Source organism: Drosophila erecta, unplaced genomic scaffold, assembly GCF_003286155.1.
Source record: "Drosophila erecta strain 14021-0224.00,06,07 unplaced genomic scaffold, DereRS2 tig00000055-arrow-pilon, whole genome shotgun sequence".
NCBI classification, from domain to species: Eukaryota; Metazoa; Arthropoda; class Insecta; order Diptera; family Drosophilidae; genus Drosophila; species Drosophila erecta.
In genome coordinates this window covers 4,979,958-4,997,069 of record NW_020825200.1, presented here as the reverse complement: position 1 = coordinate 4,997,069, position 17,112 = coordinate 4,979,958, and the positions used below count along the sequence as shown (strand labels likewise).

At 43.4% G+C, this 17,112-nt stretch overlaps 2 protein-coding genes across 2 annotated transcripts in view; both read left to right on the top strand.

The window, feature by feature from the left end:
* The window catches only part of LOC6543419 (neural cell adhesion molecule 2), a 71,999-nt gene extending 59,824 nt beyond the window's left edge, over window positions 1-12,175 (top strand). The window contains exons 2-7 of the mRNA XM_001968670.3: window positions 8,248-8,442; window positions 9,030-9,140; window positions 9,235-9,372; window positions 9,519-9,671; window positions 10,414-10,905; window positions 11,024-12,175. Of these exons, the coding sequence (XP_001968706.1) occupies window positions 8,248-8,442; window positions 9,030-9,140; window positions 9,235-9,372; window positions 9,519-9,671; window positions 10,414-10,905; window positions 11,024-11,244 (1,310 nt within the window). The 3' untranslated portion in view covers window positions 11,245-12,175. The remainder of the gene's footprint in view (window positions 1-8,247; window positions 8,443-9,029; window positions 9,141-9,234; window positions 9,373-9,518; window positions 9,672-10,413; window positions 10,906-11,023) is intronic.
* Window positions 12,176-12,320: 145 nt separating this feature from the next.
* LOC6543363 lies at window positions 12,321-14,368 on the top strand. Its single transcript, XM_026978869.1, has 2 exons — window positions 12,321-12,494; window positions 12,546-14,368. The coding sequence occupies exons 1-2, from the start codon at window positions 12,374-12,376 to the stop codon at window positions 14,180-14,182; spliced, it is 1,758 nt and encodes a 585-aa protein (XP_026834670.1). The 5' UTR covers window positions 12,321-12,373; the 3' UTR covers window positions 14,183-14,368.
* Window positions 14,369-17,112: the final 2,744 nt, after the last annotated feature.

The following is a 17,112-nucleotide window of genomic DNA, read 5'->3' as shown; positions in this document are numbered from 1 at the left end:
GAGGAAAGTGAGTTCGGTGCATTTACTCTGCATTACACGAAGGGCAAATTCACTGCAAAAATTCTAATGGCAAACGAATCGAGCAAAGTTGAATGGCAATTGTCGTCGGATACTTGATAAATAACTCCTGCGTAGTCAGTGCATTTGCAAGGGAACTATTAAAGTAGTACAAATATTCTGGTTGATTGGACTACAAATGGTAAATGGTGAGAGAGAGGAGCTTATAAAATTTTCTCAACAATTAATACACTCAACAAAACCTTTAACAGTCTTCCTGCACGAACAAACTTTAAAATGAATAAGCAAATATTATTGCATTTCGTTAAGCAGCCATTTGCGCCAAAAGTCATTGTGGTTTCAACACAAATACATCGGGTTAAGCTTTAAATTTGCACATGATATCGGCCCACTTTTCAGCGAGTTAAACTACCGAACAATGCCAATGAGCTTCCATTACAAACAAGTCGGCTTAATCGATATTAATGACTTTTGTCAATCATTATCCATGCGTTGGAAAACATGAAATTCAACTGTAATTAAATCACAGCACTCCACGGGTATTACATTTATACAAATATCGCAACGTTTATTTTTGTCGACAGCATTCCGCGCGTAGGTAAATCATTTTTAATGACTTCTTTGCCACGCCACTCATTACCGCCAGGTAATTAGCTGCATGGCTTAAGTGCCAGGAAAGCCGTTCTACGCAAATGAACCCCAAAACCATCAAAGGCATTCTCCTGTGCTTTCCTTTATTCCGCCGCCAAGGATTTCATATTTCTTATGTATAATATATAGGTAAATAGAGAGTGGTTCATATCCCGCTGCTTTCTGGGTCGCAAATTAAAGGCTCACGGCGAACGCAATCTTTTCGCACCTGCCACAACTATATTTCCACCTGCTCATCTCTGGAAGAGCCCGGCTTATCCGCCTAACTAAAAACCTCCTGCTGAGCTCACCTCATTTCACCGGTGGAAAATATTGTCGCATTTTTCAATATGCTTCCGGCTTTCGGCTTCCACTTTTCAGTTTTTAGTTTTCAGTTTTCAGTTTTCCACCGCCACACAAAAACTTGTTAAGTGTGTGGTTAGCCATGACTCCGATGTGTGTGTGTGTGTGTGTGTGTGTGTGCGGCAGCGGGCTTAGTGTTGCGATGAAAAATTCAATTTGTAACACTCTTTATGCTGGCTTTAGCTGCTCATAACACACAGAACACACACCGTTAAAAGCTTAGAAACTGCCGTGACGATATACACCACGTGTGTCCGTATGGAGCGGCAGCAGCATCCTGTTTCGGCTGAGATTCTAATAGTTTACAGCATAAATTAATGGAGCCACCTCCACACAGTGCAACAAAGTGCTTGCTAAAATGTGCAAAAGGGTTTAAACTGTGTTCATAAGCCGATAAAAAGTTCTGCCATTGCTGGCAAGCTTAACATTCTTTGAATAAAATGAATGTAATCCTAGTTTATTAAAATAAATTAATGTTTTGATAGTCTGAACTCACTGTGCCCCATCAGCTAGATTTCACAAAACAATCCAGCTTTGGGTGAAATTTCATTAAAATAAAAGCCACTTGAAGCCGCCGTCAGTCGATTTAAGTCCACATTCTTGAAGTAAGCCCAACTTGAGTAAACTATTTAAATGCCAGCACCGTGGAACTCATCGCACCCACCCCGAACTAAACCGCTGCTCAGAAGTTAAAATACTTCGGGTGCAATTTTGCAATTGCGAACGCGCACTTAAGTTTAATTAAAAGAGCATTAATTGTAGCCGGCAACTGGAGTTGCAGCGAATCCGCGGTTATAAATTGCTAAATTGCAGCGGGCCCAGTCAGCCGGAGTCTCTCACCTGAGCTATCTGCGCCCCGCTGCCTGGAATCACGGGAAACTCGAGACTCCGGCAACAATTTGCGTGCCTCATGCACGCACCAGAATTTATAGTAAGCGTATTGTTGTTACTGCGAATTGAAAGCGCCTCTTGCATGCTAATGAAATATGCAGCTAAGTGCCGCGGCTCAGTTTCCTAAGCGGGTTAATCGCCCATGAGTCGGGAAACTTGCCTTTAACTTTGAGGTGCATAAATCGCAGGGAGGAGGGGCGCGGCAAACAGGAAGTTTCGCTGCTGGGCTACGGAAATGGGCGTGTCCGAGTGTTTGTCTGAAATCAAATTAAATTAGCAACCTCGTTGCTGGCTCAACCAACTAATTACTGGGAAATGAACTAAATTAGCCGAGATATTGGCCAGTAGTAAAATAAACAAGTTTAAAGCAAGCCTAAAAGTAAACCTGAAAATGCATAGCGGAATTATCTATTTGACTGAATCATCCAAATAATCACCTTTCTGAAAGAGCTGTTTGTACAAATAAGGACTGGAATGTTACACATTTCATAAGCTTGTTATTCAGAATACGTGTATTCTTAGTTATTATGCTTCCGTGTATTATGAAGATATAACCGCACCTTTTATCCAGAGTTCAAAATCCGAGTCGGAATAGTCGTAAAAATAACAATGCATTGGCATTCCGCTCCCTTTGGTTATTATGTTGGCATACCTCCGGGTTAAGTCCTGTTGTCCGCGCAAATGTCCCGCCGTTTGTTGACTTAACAAAAACAATTCGAGTGGATCGGGAAACTGACAAGTTTTTCTCATGGCGCACTAAAAATGAAGACACCAAAGGCGGTGCAGTAATGTGGCATGTATGTGGCACGTTGGAGCTGGGATGTGGGGATGTGGGGAAGTGGGGATGTGAGGATGTGGGGCTGTGGGACGTGGCACAATGGCATCAAGTAAGTAATACAATAGAAAAAGCAACTCGCGTACGCGTGTGTAAAACTTTATTTTTACGACAAAGTGCAAGCAGCAAAGTTGTTAGCAAAGGACCGAAAGGCAACAACCACGGCGGAGCTATAGTTACACAAGTTGTTGTCGCCCAGCAGTTGGATTTTAATTTTTAGCAGCGACATGAGACAAAGTTTTAACTAAAAATTGCATGCCAGCAAAGTTCAGAGCGGCGTGGAAATTTGATTTTTATTTTTATTTTTACAGCCCGACTCCAGTGGCATGTCGCACGCTGCGTATACGCAATGTGCGCAGAAACAGTTTCAATTACAGCTCCATGAGGTGCGCCAGAGCGCAGGAGTCCTGGATGACTCTATCCTTAGCCAGGATAATTAGCAACGACACTTGAAGCCACGATTAATGCAATTTGATGGTCCATGATTAATGCGACGCCTGTCATGTTGCAACTTTACGCGAAATTTGCTTAACAAATGGTCTAACTCCAAGACAAATGTACTCAAGTTTGCCCTGGGGAGTGGAAAAGTGAAAGCGGGACAGTGGAGTGAAATGACAAAGAAAAGAAAATGTTTTTGTGATGACTGTTTAGATATGGGCCATGAATAATGACATAAATTATCAACTTGTTATGAGTTCCTTATAAAAATCAGAGTCATGATTTATCTGTCTGTGCTGATGAACAAAAGAAATGAGACAATGAATGTTTTGTTTCATATTTAACTGAATATTTTGGAAGCAACATAAAGTGCGCCTTAATCCTTGAAACTGACTTCTTCGTTTGGCGCCACTCGTTATTCCACTTTAAGAATACTTTAAGAATGACACAAATCCCAATCGCAACTGACAGTGAGCCACTGTTCGCAGATTTATCTATAAAATGCTTAAAATATTTAAGTAGCTCGAACTTTTATGTAGTCCTGCGACAACGTCAGCTTAAACTGGCTGCGTGTTCCTCCTCCCAAGCAGAAAGCAAACTTTGTCAAACTTTTGTTTCAAAAGTCAAAGGCGCTCCACGCTGATGAATGAGTCGAAAGCCGAATCATGGTCAGGAGAGTCCTGTCTGGAACTGGACCGGCCACACCCGCATCCTTGCACTCCAGTTCCTTATCACCCGACAGTTGCAAATTTATATGCGCCAGTTTCCTCAAAGGCCAGCCAAGAGTTGAGAGCTGCCGAGATGCCGAGCTGGGAGAATTATAAGCTGCCAGGCATTTAAAAACGCATAAATGTATTTTCCGGCGCGCACTCACATAATGCAAAATTTATGAACTAGTTGCGGAAAGAGCAGGAAAAATTAATTGCCGAACTGAAACAAGAGCGCAGAGCATGGCCAAGTGTCAGCTGGAAAACTATTAAAAAGGCATCTTTGCCGGCCAGCCATTGAAGTTGCAGCACCTGGTGGCAACTGGTGCAAGTTCTCCACCTGCAAATGACTGCAGCTGGGCAAAGGCAAAACCGAAAAAGGCAACCTGACTTCCTGTTTTCATGCTGGCCAAAAACCAGGACCAAAACCAAGACGTGGCCCTTTCGGCTTGCCCAAACAGGAAACGTCCATTTTATAGCGGAAATATATTCTTGTGCGGAGACGCGCTGATGATTTATGTATATTCTAGCATTACGTGCTTTGTGTGCCATTGGAATTAAATTCCCAGCCAGGATATTCCACGAGGTAATAATGGCCATCGGGTTATTGCACTGCTCTTTCAGGTGGCTGAGTTACTTTCCCATCGTACCCAGTGTCTGGCTTTTGATAAAAAAGAAAAGTTAACCATGGCAAACTGTGCAACTGTAACGTATCAGGAGGAAAAAAAACCTGACAGAAATGGGTTAAGCTCGAACAAATGCTACAATTATGTGCCTGCTTTTATTTCCCTATTTTCCCGGATTTTCCTTTAGGCCGGTGAAAACCCGCGCATAATTCAGGTTAAGTGCGCTTCATGTGCGTTTATGCTGACATTTAAAACACATTGAATGGTTGCCAGGCCTTTTTAGACTGTTCGTTCCCCTTTTCCCATTACAAGTGCAAAATTAAAACTTTTTATTGAAGTTGAGAGCATGCGTGCGTACTGGGCAAAGCAAATGCGAACAGAATTAAAAAAAAAAACCAAAAAAACAAAAAATATTAACAAACTTTTTGCCGGAGCAGATGCAAAACAAAAATGTCGCACAAAGAGGAAAACTTGCAGCATTTCGAGCAAATAGAATTCTGAAGCCGAGTAACCAGTCCCCCCATTAAGCATTGGAAAATAATTAAAAAGTTTTTCGTCGAGCTAATGGAAATTGAATTGCAGGCCCGTCTCATGAACGCAGGCAGAATTTCATTAAAACTCCGGATGAATAATTTAAAACCAAATGAATACATTTCGTTTCGAACAGAAGCCCTCAAGGAGCAATAAATGTACAATAGAGTGTCATCTTGTTAGCTCAGCTTTGCTGGACATAAATGCGAATTTATTCGAAACAACATTGTTTATATATGCATTTTGTCGTTTATTTCCTTCCATTTTTGGGCAGTGTGGTCGAGCTTTTTAGGTATATCTACTAACAGCATTCAAATGGGTGATATTCTGTTAATTCCGAATTATAGAAATGCTGAACCGCAAGCATAAATTCGCAAAAAATTCCTCGTGCTTTTATGCTCCGCATATTGGTGCTGAATAATGCATTTCATTTAACGGAATTTCCAGGTTAACACCTTGCAATGTCCCACACAGCCACATAAAAACTCAATGGGACTCGTGCAGGATCCTGACAGGACCAGTTGGCATTATACGTCAGTTCACAGGACGTCGCCCACGCGCTGCATGCTTGGTTGCATTTTTTGGCAGCTCGCACGTGTTACCGCTCAGCAACTCCATCCGAACTCCAGCCAGCGTGCGTGAAGCCACCCAGTAACCACCCAGTAACCAGCCAGAAACCACCCAGAAACCACCCAGAAACCACCCAGACACCACCCAGAAACCACCACCCACTGCCAGCTGCAGTTTCTGCCCCTCACACTGTTTTATAACCCACTTGCAGGGCACACAGTGCGCGACATAATGCATTTATAAAGGCCGCCGAACAATGCCAACAGCCAGTCAGATAATTTCATTTCGCTCCTGCGGGAATGCCATTTCCGATTCACCACTAACAGTTTGTTTTTCTCGCACTTGGCACTGCTTTACATTTACTTTTCCACTGGCACTCGTCCGACACGTTTGCTTTACTTTATTTTATTTGATTTCATTTCGCTTTATTTTTTTCGTGGCACTGTCATTAAGCTTGCATGTGCTGCGACTTTGCTTGGCACATGAAATTTTACGACGTCGCATTCTTCTAGACCAGATATCACCATTGCCGACAGGACGCAGCAACAGGAGTCACAGGATATACACGTAAAGATGTGTTTCATTCACTGCCAAACCGTCTCTATACAATTCATTTTTTATAGATCTTTGAAATGTTTCCTAATTACATTTGATAACATAATATGATCAGCTTCCTAATACATTAGTCACACAGAAAACCGCAACTCTCTACGGTTGATTACACGTCATAACAGCTTCATAATAAGGCAGTATTTTCGCGCTGTGTAGCAAGTCACACAGCCACCATCCGATTCGGAAAAGCAGTCAATGCTCACTTTCCAACAGACAGACGCCACGGAGACAGTGACGTGGGCGTCTGCAGGTGAGGCGAACAATGCAAATATTTGTATGTTTCCATAACTATATGGCACACATGCGAGTATAGCGAAGGATATCGGCAACGTGTAAGTTCTGCCAGGAGAGCGATAAAAAGTAATTTTGGCCATTGTTTGGCAGCTCTGGCCGACGACGGCATTGATTCGTTGAGACATCAGACAGCTCTTAAGCGAAAACAAAAGTGTTTGTACAAAAAGGTTGGGAATGCATGGGAAATGACTTTATATTCTTAACACTGTTATTTCCGAATTTTAAATCTTTTTTTATGCGAAAGTTATGAGCAAGTTTTCTCCGATTTTGTGAACAGTTTGTTGATGGGTCTTATACATGTCTTTAGTGCGGATATTTCAAGGATACTCACCATTAGAAGCACTTATTTTACGTAAATTCAGCAGCAACCAAACTACTTCTAGTTCTATTGAGGAACCGCAATTAGAGTGCCGAAGCTGAAACTTATTTGGCCACATTTAAAATCATTTCTATTCAAAGTTGGTCTGTGCTAATTAATACTAGCAAAGTTTTTGCTGCCGAAACCTAATTGCGAACATCTTTGGCCCAGATGCATTGTTAATAATGTTCCACCAAGATGACGCTTGGCTTGCCCTTGGGAGGGGGGGTGTGGGTGTGGGTGTGGGTGGTTTCAGGGGGATCCTTGTACATGACTCCTTTTGGGGCCACACCAAAATGTATATGTGCGAGTGTTTCATTATGTAGTTGTATAATTTCAATATGTTCGTACTGCTGCCAATAAAATTTGCACAAGCAGAAAAAGGCAACGCAAAAGTTTTTGCCAACGAAATGAACGATGCAATCATGTGGCCCACACCCCAGCGTGTTTCGTAGCTCTTGTTTTTATTCCATCTTTGCCACTTTGGGCTGGCAACAAACTTTATTAAAAAGTATGCAAGAAATTTGTGCATCTATAGGTTGCCCGAATACCCCAAGGGCTGCGAAGGCATCCCCATCCGCATCCGGTTCTGCCTGAAGTTTGGACCTGCCATCCAGCCAGCCAGGCAGCCAACCATCCTGATCCTGCCTCAAGTTTTCCTGCCGACGCTTTTCCCTCTGCAGATTGACACGAATTGGCGAAATGAAATTGCAATTTCTTGTGATAAATTTCAATGAACATTCTGCCGAGGCGCAAAAGACGAAGTGAAAGTCTGGGTTGCGGCAACGATTTCGCTCCGTTGAGTGCAGTTTGCTGTATGTTAGCAGGCGGTTGGCAAATAAAAATTGGCCACATAAATTGCGTGCCAACTGATTTATGCCAAATAAATAAGAGAAACTCTCGCAAGCAGTTCTGTGTTTCTTTTCAAACTAGTTTGAATAGTTGTGTTTTTCGTGCTAAATGTTGCAAACCATATTTTCCATTTAGTGATTAAGTGGCGGTTGTGTGTGCATTTCAGCGATCAATGGTGTACCTTTGTTTCTTGAAAACTGATGAAAAACTTATCAAGAAGAACACCAGAAATAGTTTAATAGAAAACAATATTGTATAAATGTCTAAAACGGGTTGCATACGTTTTGAATCCATTTAGTTTGAGTCAATCGACTACAAAAATATCCTTTTTAAATATTTACAATGTGTGTGCCCTGACTACATGTGTGTGAAAGCAAATCCGACCTATTATTGCGCTTAAGTAAGCCACAATGACCGAGGACGTTATTCTTGACTTTTCAATTGACATTTAACATAGTAACTACTACATCCCACATACGAGTATACATACTACATATCCTTTTCATCTGCTTGCCATTGCAGCTGTCGCCTGGGCCAACCACCATGAGAGCCTTTCACTCAGTCCGGCGGAGCACAGTGTGGTGCGCTATACAAACGAATCCCTCATCGTCCAGTGCCGCAGTCCGGATCCAAAAGTGGAGCTCCATTGGAAATCGCCGAAAGGCGAAATTATACGCGAGCACAAAGGACGCATTCACATTGAGCAAACATCGGCAGGTAAGCATCAGATGGGATGGGGCTGCATCCGTTGGATTGGGCTAGATAAAACAAAAGTAAAAGCTGCAGGGGAGTGGATAGAGCAGGGGTGCAGGGGGTCAGGGGGTCAGGGTTCAGTGTTCAGGGGGTAAGTGTATACAAGGCCACTGGCACAACAAACGCAATTAATTGCAATTCTCTGCACATTCTTTGTAGCCGAATGCTCAGTGCTGGCAACATTAATGGAACAATTCCGACTAAGCTTTAATTACAAAAATAAATGAATGCGGAAATTAGCTTAGTCATTTAAATGTGAACAATAACCACCAATTAAAAAGGGTATTTCATTTATTTAGATGCATGCCCTAAGAATATATTCAACTTTAAAGCATATATATTACGTTCCAGCAACAGCAATCAATGGATTCCGTTTGTGTATGCAGATATGCGGTATCAGTTAGTCCACATACTTTGGGGCCAATATAAATATATCGCTTTTGTTTTGCCAAGCCCGTTTAACCTTTTTTCTATGTATTCCTTACTCAATTTCCCATTTTCCATTTCTTCACACCCTCCGACGCGTTTCGCCGTTTATTTCCCGAGCTCAGAACAATTGAAAATCGTTTTCGCCCATATCGCACTGGCCGACAAGGGCAATTGGTCCTGCGAAGCTGCTGATGGAAGTCTGCATAGTAAATCCTTCGATTTGATTGTGTACCGTAAGTGGTGGAGTCGCCGGCGGGCGTGAGGTCAGTCATTAATATTGCATTGTTTTCCCTCCCCACACACACGCACACACGCACACTCGCACAGAGAAAATTACATTCACGGAAAATGCCACTGTGATGACGGTCAAGGAGGGCGAGAAGGCCACCATCCTGTGCGAGGTGAAGGGCGAGCCCCAGCCAAATGTCACCTGGCACTTCAACGGACAGCCCATCAGTGCCGGCGGTAAGAATCCCCCTTGATAATGAGCATTTTGCATTCCAATCCGACCCACCCACCACCATGATGCCTCCTCCTGGCAAATGCCGAATGCCCAACTGCCACTACTACATATCTGCCCTTTTCCACCTTCTCCATTTCCGCCTGTGCAGCGGCCGACGACTCCAAGTTCCGCATCCTGGCCGATGGTTTGCTCATCAACAAGGTAACACAGAATGACACCGGCGAGTACGCGTGCCGGGCATACCAAGTCAACTCGATTGCTTCCGATATGCAGGAGCGCACCGTTTTGATGAAAATCGAACGTGAGTATGATTTACGATTTCCCAAACGTTGAAAACTGGTCCACACTGGGACCTTACCTTGAAATTTGGGTTCCCTATTCAGGATTATCCAAACAACTCTCTTTGCATTGTGTTTGTATGTGCAATTTCCTTAAATAATAAATTAGTAGTTATCTAAAGCTTTATTGGTTTTTGCTCATTCCTTAGAGCCAAGCATGACATTTTTGAACCTACCTAGACCCAGTGTGCAAAGTGGGATGACCTGTCGAAATTACTTGAGCACCGTTTTGTTCTAAATTTCGAGTTTGCGCTTAGTATGCAGTGCAGTGAGCGGTAAATAGTTTTTGAGCACGAAAAATTCTGGAATTACACTCGCGGCATGCGAACCGCTTTTGATGGATCCGGATGTCGACCGGTGTTCCTGATGTGTGGCCAGTGGGCGTGGGCGTTCGAATGCTAGTGCGAGTGGGCGTGTCGCACATGCAGCTAATGGCTTAACTTGGCCGGGTCCTGATTTATGGTTAGCGCACATGATTTTTCCATTTCCATGGCCTACCTTTGAGAGTCGCCTCGGTTTGAGCTGTCACTATGCCTCCTGCGGTTCTATGCATGCTCATTTTGATTTCTGGGGCACTTTAATTGGCTACAATGGGCCATAGAACAGAAAGCACTAACTGAAAAATGTCAATTTATTGGCTTAATTATTACGAAGCGGTCTTGCAGTGGCTTCTAAACGAAATAATCCTTATTGTTACCCGTGCAGACAAGCCCATGTGGTCCAAGACGCCATTCGTCAGCCTGAAGTACGCCTATATAAACGGAACCGCGACTCTTATGTGCGAGGCACTGGCGGAACCTCCGGCGAACTTCACGTGGTATCGCAAACACAACAAGCTGCACAGCAACAATAGGCTCTACACGATTCAGTCGGACAGCTACTGGTCGAGTCTCACCATCCACGTGCTGAACACCAGCGCCTTCGATAACTACAGGTGTCGTGCGAGGAATGACCTGGGCACCATCGAGAGGACCACGCGACTGGAGCAGGGCGAGAAGCCCCCGGCTCCGGCCAACTTTCAGCTGCGTGGCTTCAACTCAAACACCTTCGATGTGGTTCTGAGTGCTCCACGAGGTCCTCCGGACAGTCCCATGGGGGTCAATGGATTCCGCATCGAGTACATGACCGAAATGGAGTTCAAGACGGACGCGGGCAAGTGGACCAATGCCAGGCGGAAGGATTACGCCTTCGAGGAGGGTGAGTTTTAAGCCATATTAAGCCATATTTCTTAATAAATTGGCAAAATAAACACTCCTTTCATCTGTTTCGTTAACTTCATCTGTTTCGTTAACTTTACGGTTCCTTTGAATTTTAGGTGCAACATTCCTTCTGACGAACTTGGAGCCAGATACGGTCTACCTGGTGAGGGCTGCATCAAGGAACCTGGCCGGATTTAGTGACTTCACCAGGGTGGAGAAGTATAAGACACTTTCCCTGGAGCCCCGAGTCTCATCGGGGGTGGAGCAGACCAGGAATCTGTGCGTGGAACTGGGTCTGATGATACTAATGGTGCTGATGCGGCCGTTCGTGGGATGAATCTGAATCTGCAGGCGGATGAAGGATGACGGGTGATGCACCTAGCGGAACCGGAAACCAGGACCTTAAACCCCATGTGCTTTGTATAGCTGTAAGGCGTGTCCGCAAGGACACTTTTCTGTCTGATTTGCTCGGTCTAAGTAATTGGGTTTACTCTTAAGTTCAGTGCGTTAATATAACCTTAAAGAATGTTAAGTTTAGTAAGAATTTCTATTACGCTTTCAGTGCTTCGATTTGAAAGATATTAATGGATCACTTATAGGATATTTATATATATTTAAACAAATCCTCATAGCAGTTAGACATAATCAATAGTTTGTTGGCCTTGGCTCCCCAAAATTATGCTTGCTCAACTGTCGAGAATATTTAAACTTGAATTGGAAGTTTTCCCGCAACTCCCATGTCGTTGCCAAATCTTTAAGATATAATCAGACAGTTGCCAAATCTAAAAATGAACATTAGTTCAGTATAAACAGAAGCCTTCCGTCATTCCATATAAATACACAATCTTCAGCAAAACTCCATAACTATATACAATTTTGGAAAACCATCAAACGCATCAAACAATTAATATAAATATCAAAGAGCTTAATGACAGCATTTAAAAGTTTTATATGTCACATAATCTTTTTAATAGTCAAAAGCCAACACAAACATTTCCACGTGTAAATTACCAGTGCTAAAAAATACAGAATAAAAGATAGATGTAAAAATAAGCTTAAACATTTGCCACAATACAAATATTATGCAAACGAGAGCTGAACAAAAATATATATATATTTTACAAAAGTTATTTATACGTAATGAAATAAATGTATTTCAGCTAAAGTGGTGTACAATCTAAACCATACTACCTAGCCAAAGATTTAATTTTTTCTGGCTTTCGTTTGCCAATTGTGTGTGAGCCATAATAAAAGTTATGAATATCAAACCAAAATCTTTTCTGCTTCGATTTTTTGCTGTTTAAATCAGCATATTCAATTTCGATGAGAGGCCATGGTGAGTACATATAATAGATATATGTGGTTATAATGAACTCAGTTAAGTTGGCGTAGCATATAGTGTTTAATTTCTATCATTTGGCCACAAAGTTTTAAACAAAAAGCACATAGCATAAAAATGCTGCAAAATGGAAAATTCATTTCGTTATTGTAGTCAGAACTCAAACCAACCGCTAAATGAAGACTTTTATTTAGAAGACCAGATTTTACGAAATTCACAAAGAAACTATACGTTTAGCAGAGATCCGGGTAAGTAATGCTAGCCTATAATTAAAGCAAAAAATTTACATTTTTGTTTAGATACTAATAGAACATATCAGCGGTACATGGCAACCCTCGTCCGTGTGCAAAATGCCTTGCATCCAAGATATCCCCACAGCAGCACTCTAAATATTCAGGCCACACATAGCCGTATTTCAGGTGGTGGATTCTGCAAGAAATCCAATAAATCTGGAAAGGAAAAACAAAATAAAAAAAAGCAATGCCCCGACCAGCAAAACAAAACAGCTAAGCCTGCTTGCGAAGCCGCTAAGCCCTCAAAGCAAACTGATTGCAGCACGGATGATGAATCTTTCTGCCAGTGCAATAAAAGTGCAGCGGATAAAAGCCCGAAAAAACACTGCAATTCTATGCCGGAACCCAATAAGTCCCCATGCTGCAGTGGACATGAGAACCAGCGCAAGAGCTGTGTGTCCTTTGAAGAGCCCATGGCCAAGGATATTCCCACAGTTGATCCGCACTACCGGCACTCCTCATGCTCGGAGCCCGATGAATCCTGCCTTTCCGCCGTCAACGTTTGCTGTGGCCAGGAGCCACACGGGGATATCCCAAAACCACGTCCCGATGAACCGCCGAAAGAGATGTCCAGGAACCACGCAGGCTCACGAATTTGCATGAGACCGATGATTGTGGTGCCCACGGGTGGGGGAACTAAACAATTTAAGAAGCATCAATCTAAGAATACCAAAGCAGTTAGCCAAGATCACTCCAAGTCACATTCTGCAGCTCAGCAGAACCAGGCAAAGAGGCAGCTCCCTGAAAACGATTCTTCAACAAGCTGTTGCCAGTCTACAGTGGAAATCGAAGAGACTTGTCCAATTTCAAGCTGCACTTCCCATATCCAGGATGATTTCTGTTGTTTCTATTTACCAGAGGAGCCCCATTGCTCGACGAATCCACCGCCATGCTCCAACTGCCCAGCTATATGCGATTTATCCAAGCAGTTGGAGGAAATGAATCGTCGTTTGGAGGGTCTTCAGAGCCAGGAACTCTGCGATATCCGCTCGCAGGTGAATAGCCTGCATGCCAACGTTCAGAGTTTGGCCAATGAGTGTATTCAGAAAAAGGAATGCGCCAAAAAGCTGGTGGAGAAGAACTCGAGCACCTGCCAGTTCTGTCAAGGGCAGTGTTTGAACATACTTAATAGTTTCCACTGCCAACTGATGGACTGTATTAGGGATCGTTGCCTGACAGACCTTGTGATAACCTTATTTCTACGAGCAGATAATGTCTATCACGTAAATGTTAGGGATCTGAGCTCTGGATGTTCGCTTGGTTGCTTCCTGGTCACTGATGCGGGCATTGAGGAGGCCATGGAGCTGGGAGTTTTCCAGGAGATACTCACCTTCAGTGTAATTGATGTGCGGAATACCATCAAGTCGAAGAACGGCCCCTTGGGCATCTCCTTTGAATACCATCATGCAAGTCGGCAGAGCGGTGGTTGCGACTCTCCACTTCGTGGAACTTGCATGGCGGGCAAGGAATACATCTCCAGGGTTCTCGGTCTTCCTTTGGAGCAGCTAGAGTACGTGTACTCCATTCCACAATCCTATAGCAAAAAGATACCCAGTAGCCATTTGGGAGTCGAGCTACCTGCAATTCAGACACACTCAGTTTCCACTCAAACAAGATTGAAGAGAAAGTCAGTCAGGTGGTAGGAAAGCTGTCAAGGAAACGATCAATATGGATGCAGATAAACAGGAAATGGAAAGGGCGAATAACTATACCCCTTAGAAACCAAAAATGCTATTTTAAATTGTAGCAAAAGATTTCGAACGGCCCACTTAAAACCTATTTTTCAAATTTTTAATAAAAGGCAACCCGTTTTTAAATACATGTTTATAGAAATGCAGCCTTGCAGAGAATTTAAATATTTCTTTAAAAAATCAAGTAAGTCTTTAATGTTTATAACATACCAAGAATGCAATTCAAATCAGAGTAGCGAGAATAGAGAACAATAAGGCGCAGATCAAAGGAAATTCTAATTAGCTTCAATGAACCTAACCGTACAGGTTGCATTGCCACTTGCACAACCGCACAGACGGACCGCATGGCAAATGGTTCATTTGGGCAAAGAGCGCGGTTTGTCAATCAGCCACGTCAACTGGGGCTCAGCTAAGGACCCGCATATGCGCTTTTGGGCGGAATGCCTTTTTGGGGGCTTTTGGCAAGGAATAGGAGCACTGCGATGACAGCCGCATAAATCAGTTGAATGCCACACGTCGGATTCGGATGCAGATGCGGATGCTGATGCTGATGCGAATGCGGATGCGGATATGCGTTGCGACTGGGCACCATATTGTGCGTGGTGACTTTTATTGCCCGGCCGCGCGTTAAATATTTTTCTGTCTACGCACGGACATGGATGCCCCGCCCCGTCATCATAGACATTTCCCATTGCCATCGCCATCCGCATCACAATGAGCAATGAACGTCACCATTGTTTGGGTGCGGCTCAAAACAATCAGCCCGGCTATTTAATTTCCAAATGAGTGGAGCAGGCCGTCGAATCATTCGGCGCAGCGTGAGTTCAAATGACTAGCCTGTGAGCCCGCCGGCTCTCAATATCAACACTTTAAGTCAACGGTTTGGGCCACGACAGCTGAACCAACAAAAACGGAGTACAAATAAATGCTGCAAAAAATCAACATTCGTCAATTTTAGGCCTGCAACCGCCAATCCGCCAATCCATCGACCCACCAGCAAGTGGGTCAGTTTCCAACTGGCTTTTAGAGCAAATCAACGCGAAATCCGCTACAGGTCATATGCCAACCGACTCAATGGGGGGGCGAGGCCAATCGGACAATGCAATTTCCATGTCAGCGGAGAGTTTTCCGCTTTCCCCAACTATCTGTTTCCTTTCGTTTGGCTTATCGAAAGTTCAGCGCTCAACATTTTTCACTGCAAGCATGGCAGTCAGGCTTTCAATTAAACTCCAAAGCTGTATTTTTACGGGCGCAGATTTTAAATCTTGTGGAAATCGGCCCACGTTGCTTATCTGTTTATTCCCTCACATGTCTTAAACTGATAATATAAATCCCTTTTCGTAGCCAGTAATCAGCATTAACTAAGGAAACAGCCGCTGGCGATACGAAGATTTAACAACATTTACCTAGCCATAAATACACACTTAACACGTTTTGCAGACGGGCTGACTTGCATCATTAGGAATTCCATCAGTGCTTCATTATTATCCCCCCACAACACAATGTTCCACATTTTCTTCACTTGGTTTTCCGCGATTTTCCGCTCGTTGAAGCTGGTTGGCCAGGGGAATACGGATGCGGATACGGATGTGGATGCGGATGCGGATGTCGGTGCGGATGTGAATGTGAATGCTTTTGCAACGACCGCACGCCGTGTCAATAAATGAGCGCAAAGCATTAAATTGTAATTTTTTAATTACACACAAAAGATTTAATGACTGCGGTGGTAATAACACACAACAGACGCTGCCACGCCCCCTCCGGGCGCCCGCCCTTGTGCAGCCCGTAATTACATAAAGCTGAGCCAAGAAGACGACGACTATCCACAGACGGAGATAATAGGAAAATGGCGAAAATTAAATTGTTCTTCTGTGCTCGCCAAGTGACCAATTAAAGCGAAACGCCAAAGAGCAAAATCTCCGGGTTTCTTTGCCCGCCAAGCTGGAGCAACAGACCTCCGGGGGTTATGTCCTTTTCGCAGGGATCCTTTTGCTCTGAGATTTGCGCCGGCTACTCGGTCCCTGCCGTTTGCTTAGCAATAAAAATCATTTCGCGCTTTCTAATGATGCCACTGAACAACCATGGCGGCCAACTAAATTAGCGCCGTCGGCCTTTCAACAGTCGAGATATATAAATATATATCGTATACACAGCCAGCTCTTCGGATGGAGTCGTAAATAAAAGTTGGTCCACAAACCAACTAATATGCCAGAGATGGCGGGGCCACAAATCTTGTGCAAAGTAAATGCATCGGTGCTGTGGCCCCTTTTTCCCATTTTCTGCTGGTTTCACTTGCTGTTGCTGAATGTTTTCGTGTGTTTGCTGTTTGTTGCCAACACACTAATTACCGCAATTAATTATGCTGCCTGCGGAGCCAAGTCCGTCCAGCAAAAGGACCAGGAACAGGACCACCGGCGGCACCAGTAGCAGGATCAGAATCTGGACCCGGAAAAAGGGTAAAACGAAACCAGTACAATTTCCCCATTGTTGCCCCGCTTTTTGGCTGCAACTTTGCCCGTGTTTCGGCCTTTTTGTGAGCGCTTTCTATGCGGTTGTAGCCACTGTCTCAAAGCGCATATCAAATGATATTGGCCCAATTCACAGGGCATCCCAGATGAGCAATTTAAATTGCTTAGCCAAATGATAATGATAGCATGTGCTGCTACTAAAAGTAATTAAACGTAAACAGCTTATTATAATAAAGCCCTTTATGGCAATCTACTTTAAGCAGTGGGTGTCAAATTGTTATAGGCTTAAAAGCAAAACACTTTAAATTTATTTAAAAGAGGATTAAGGAACAGCTGAAAAACTGAACAGAAATAAACTCTTAAAAAAAGGCAAAAATATAAAATTAAGCGGGAATGAAATGTTAGCACATTTGA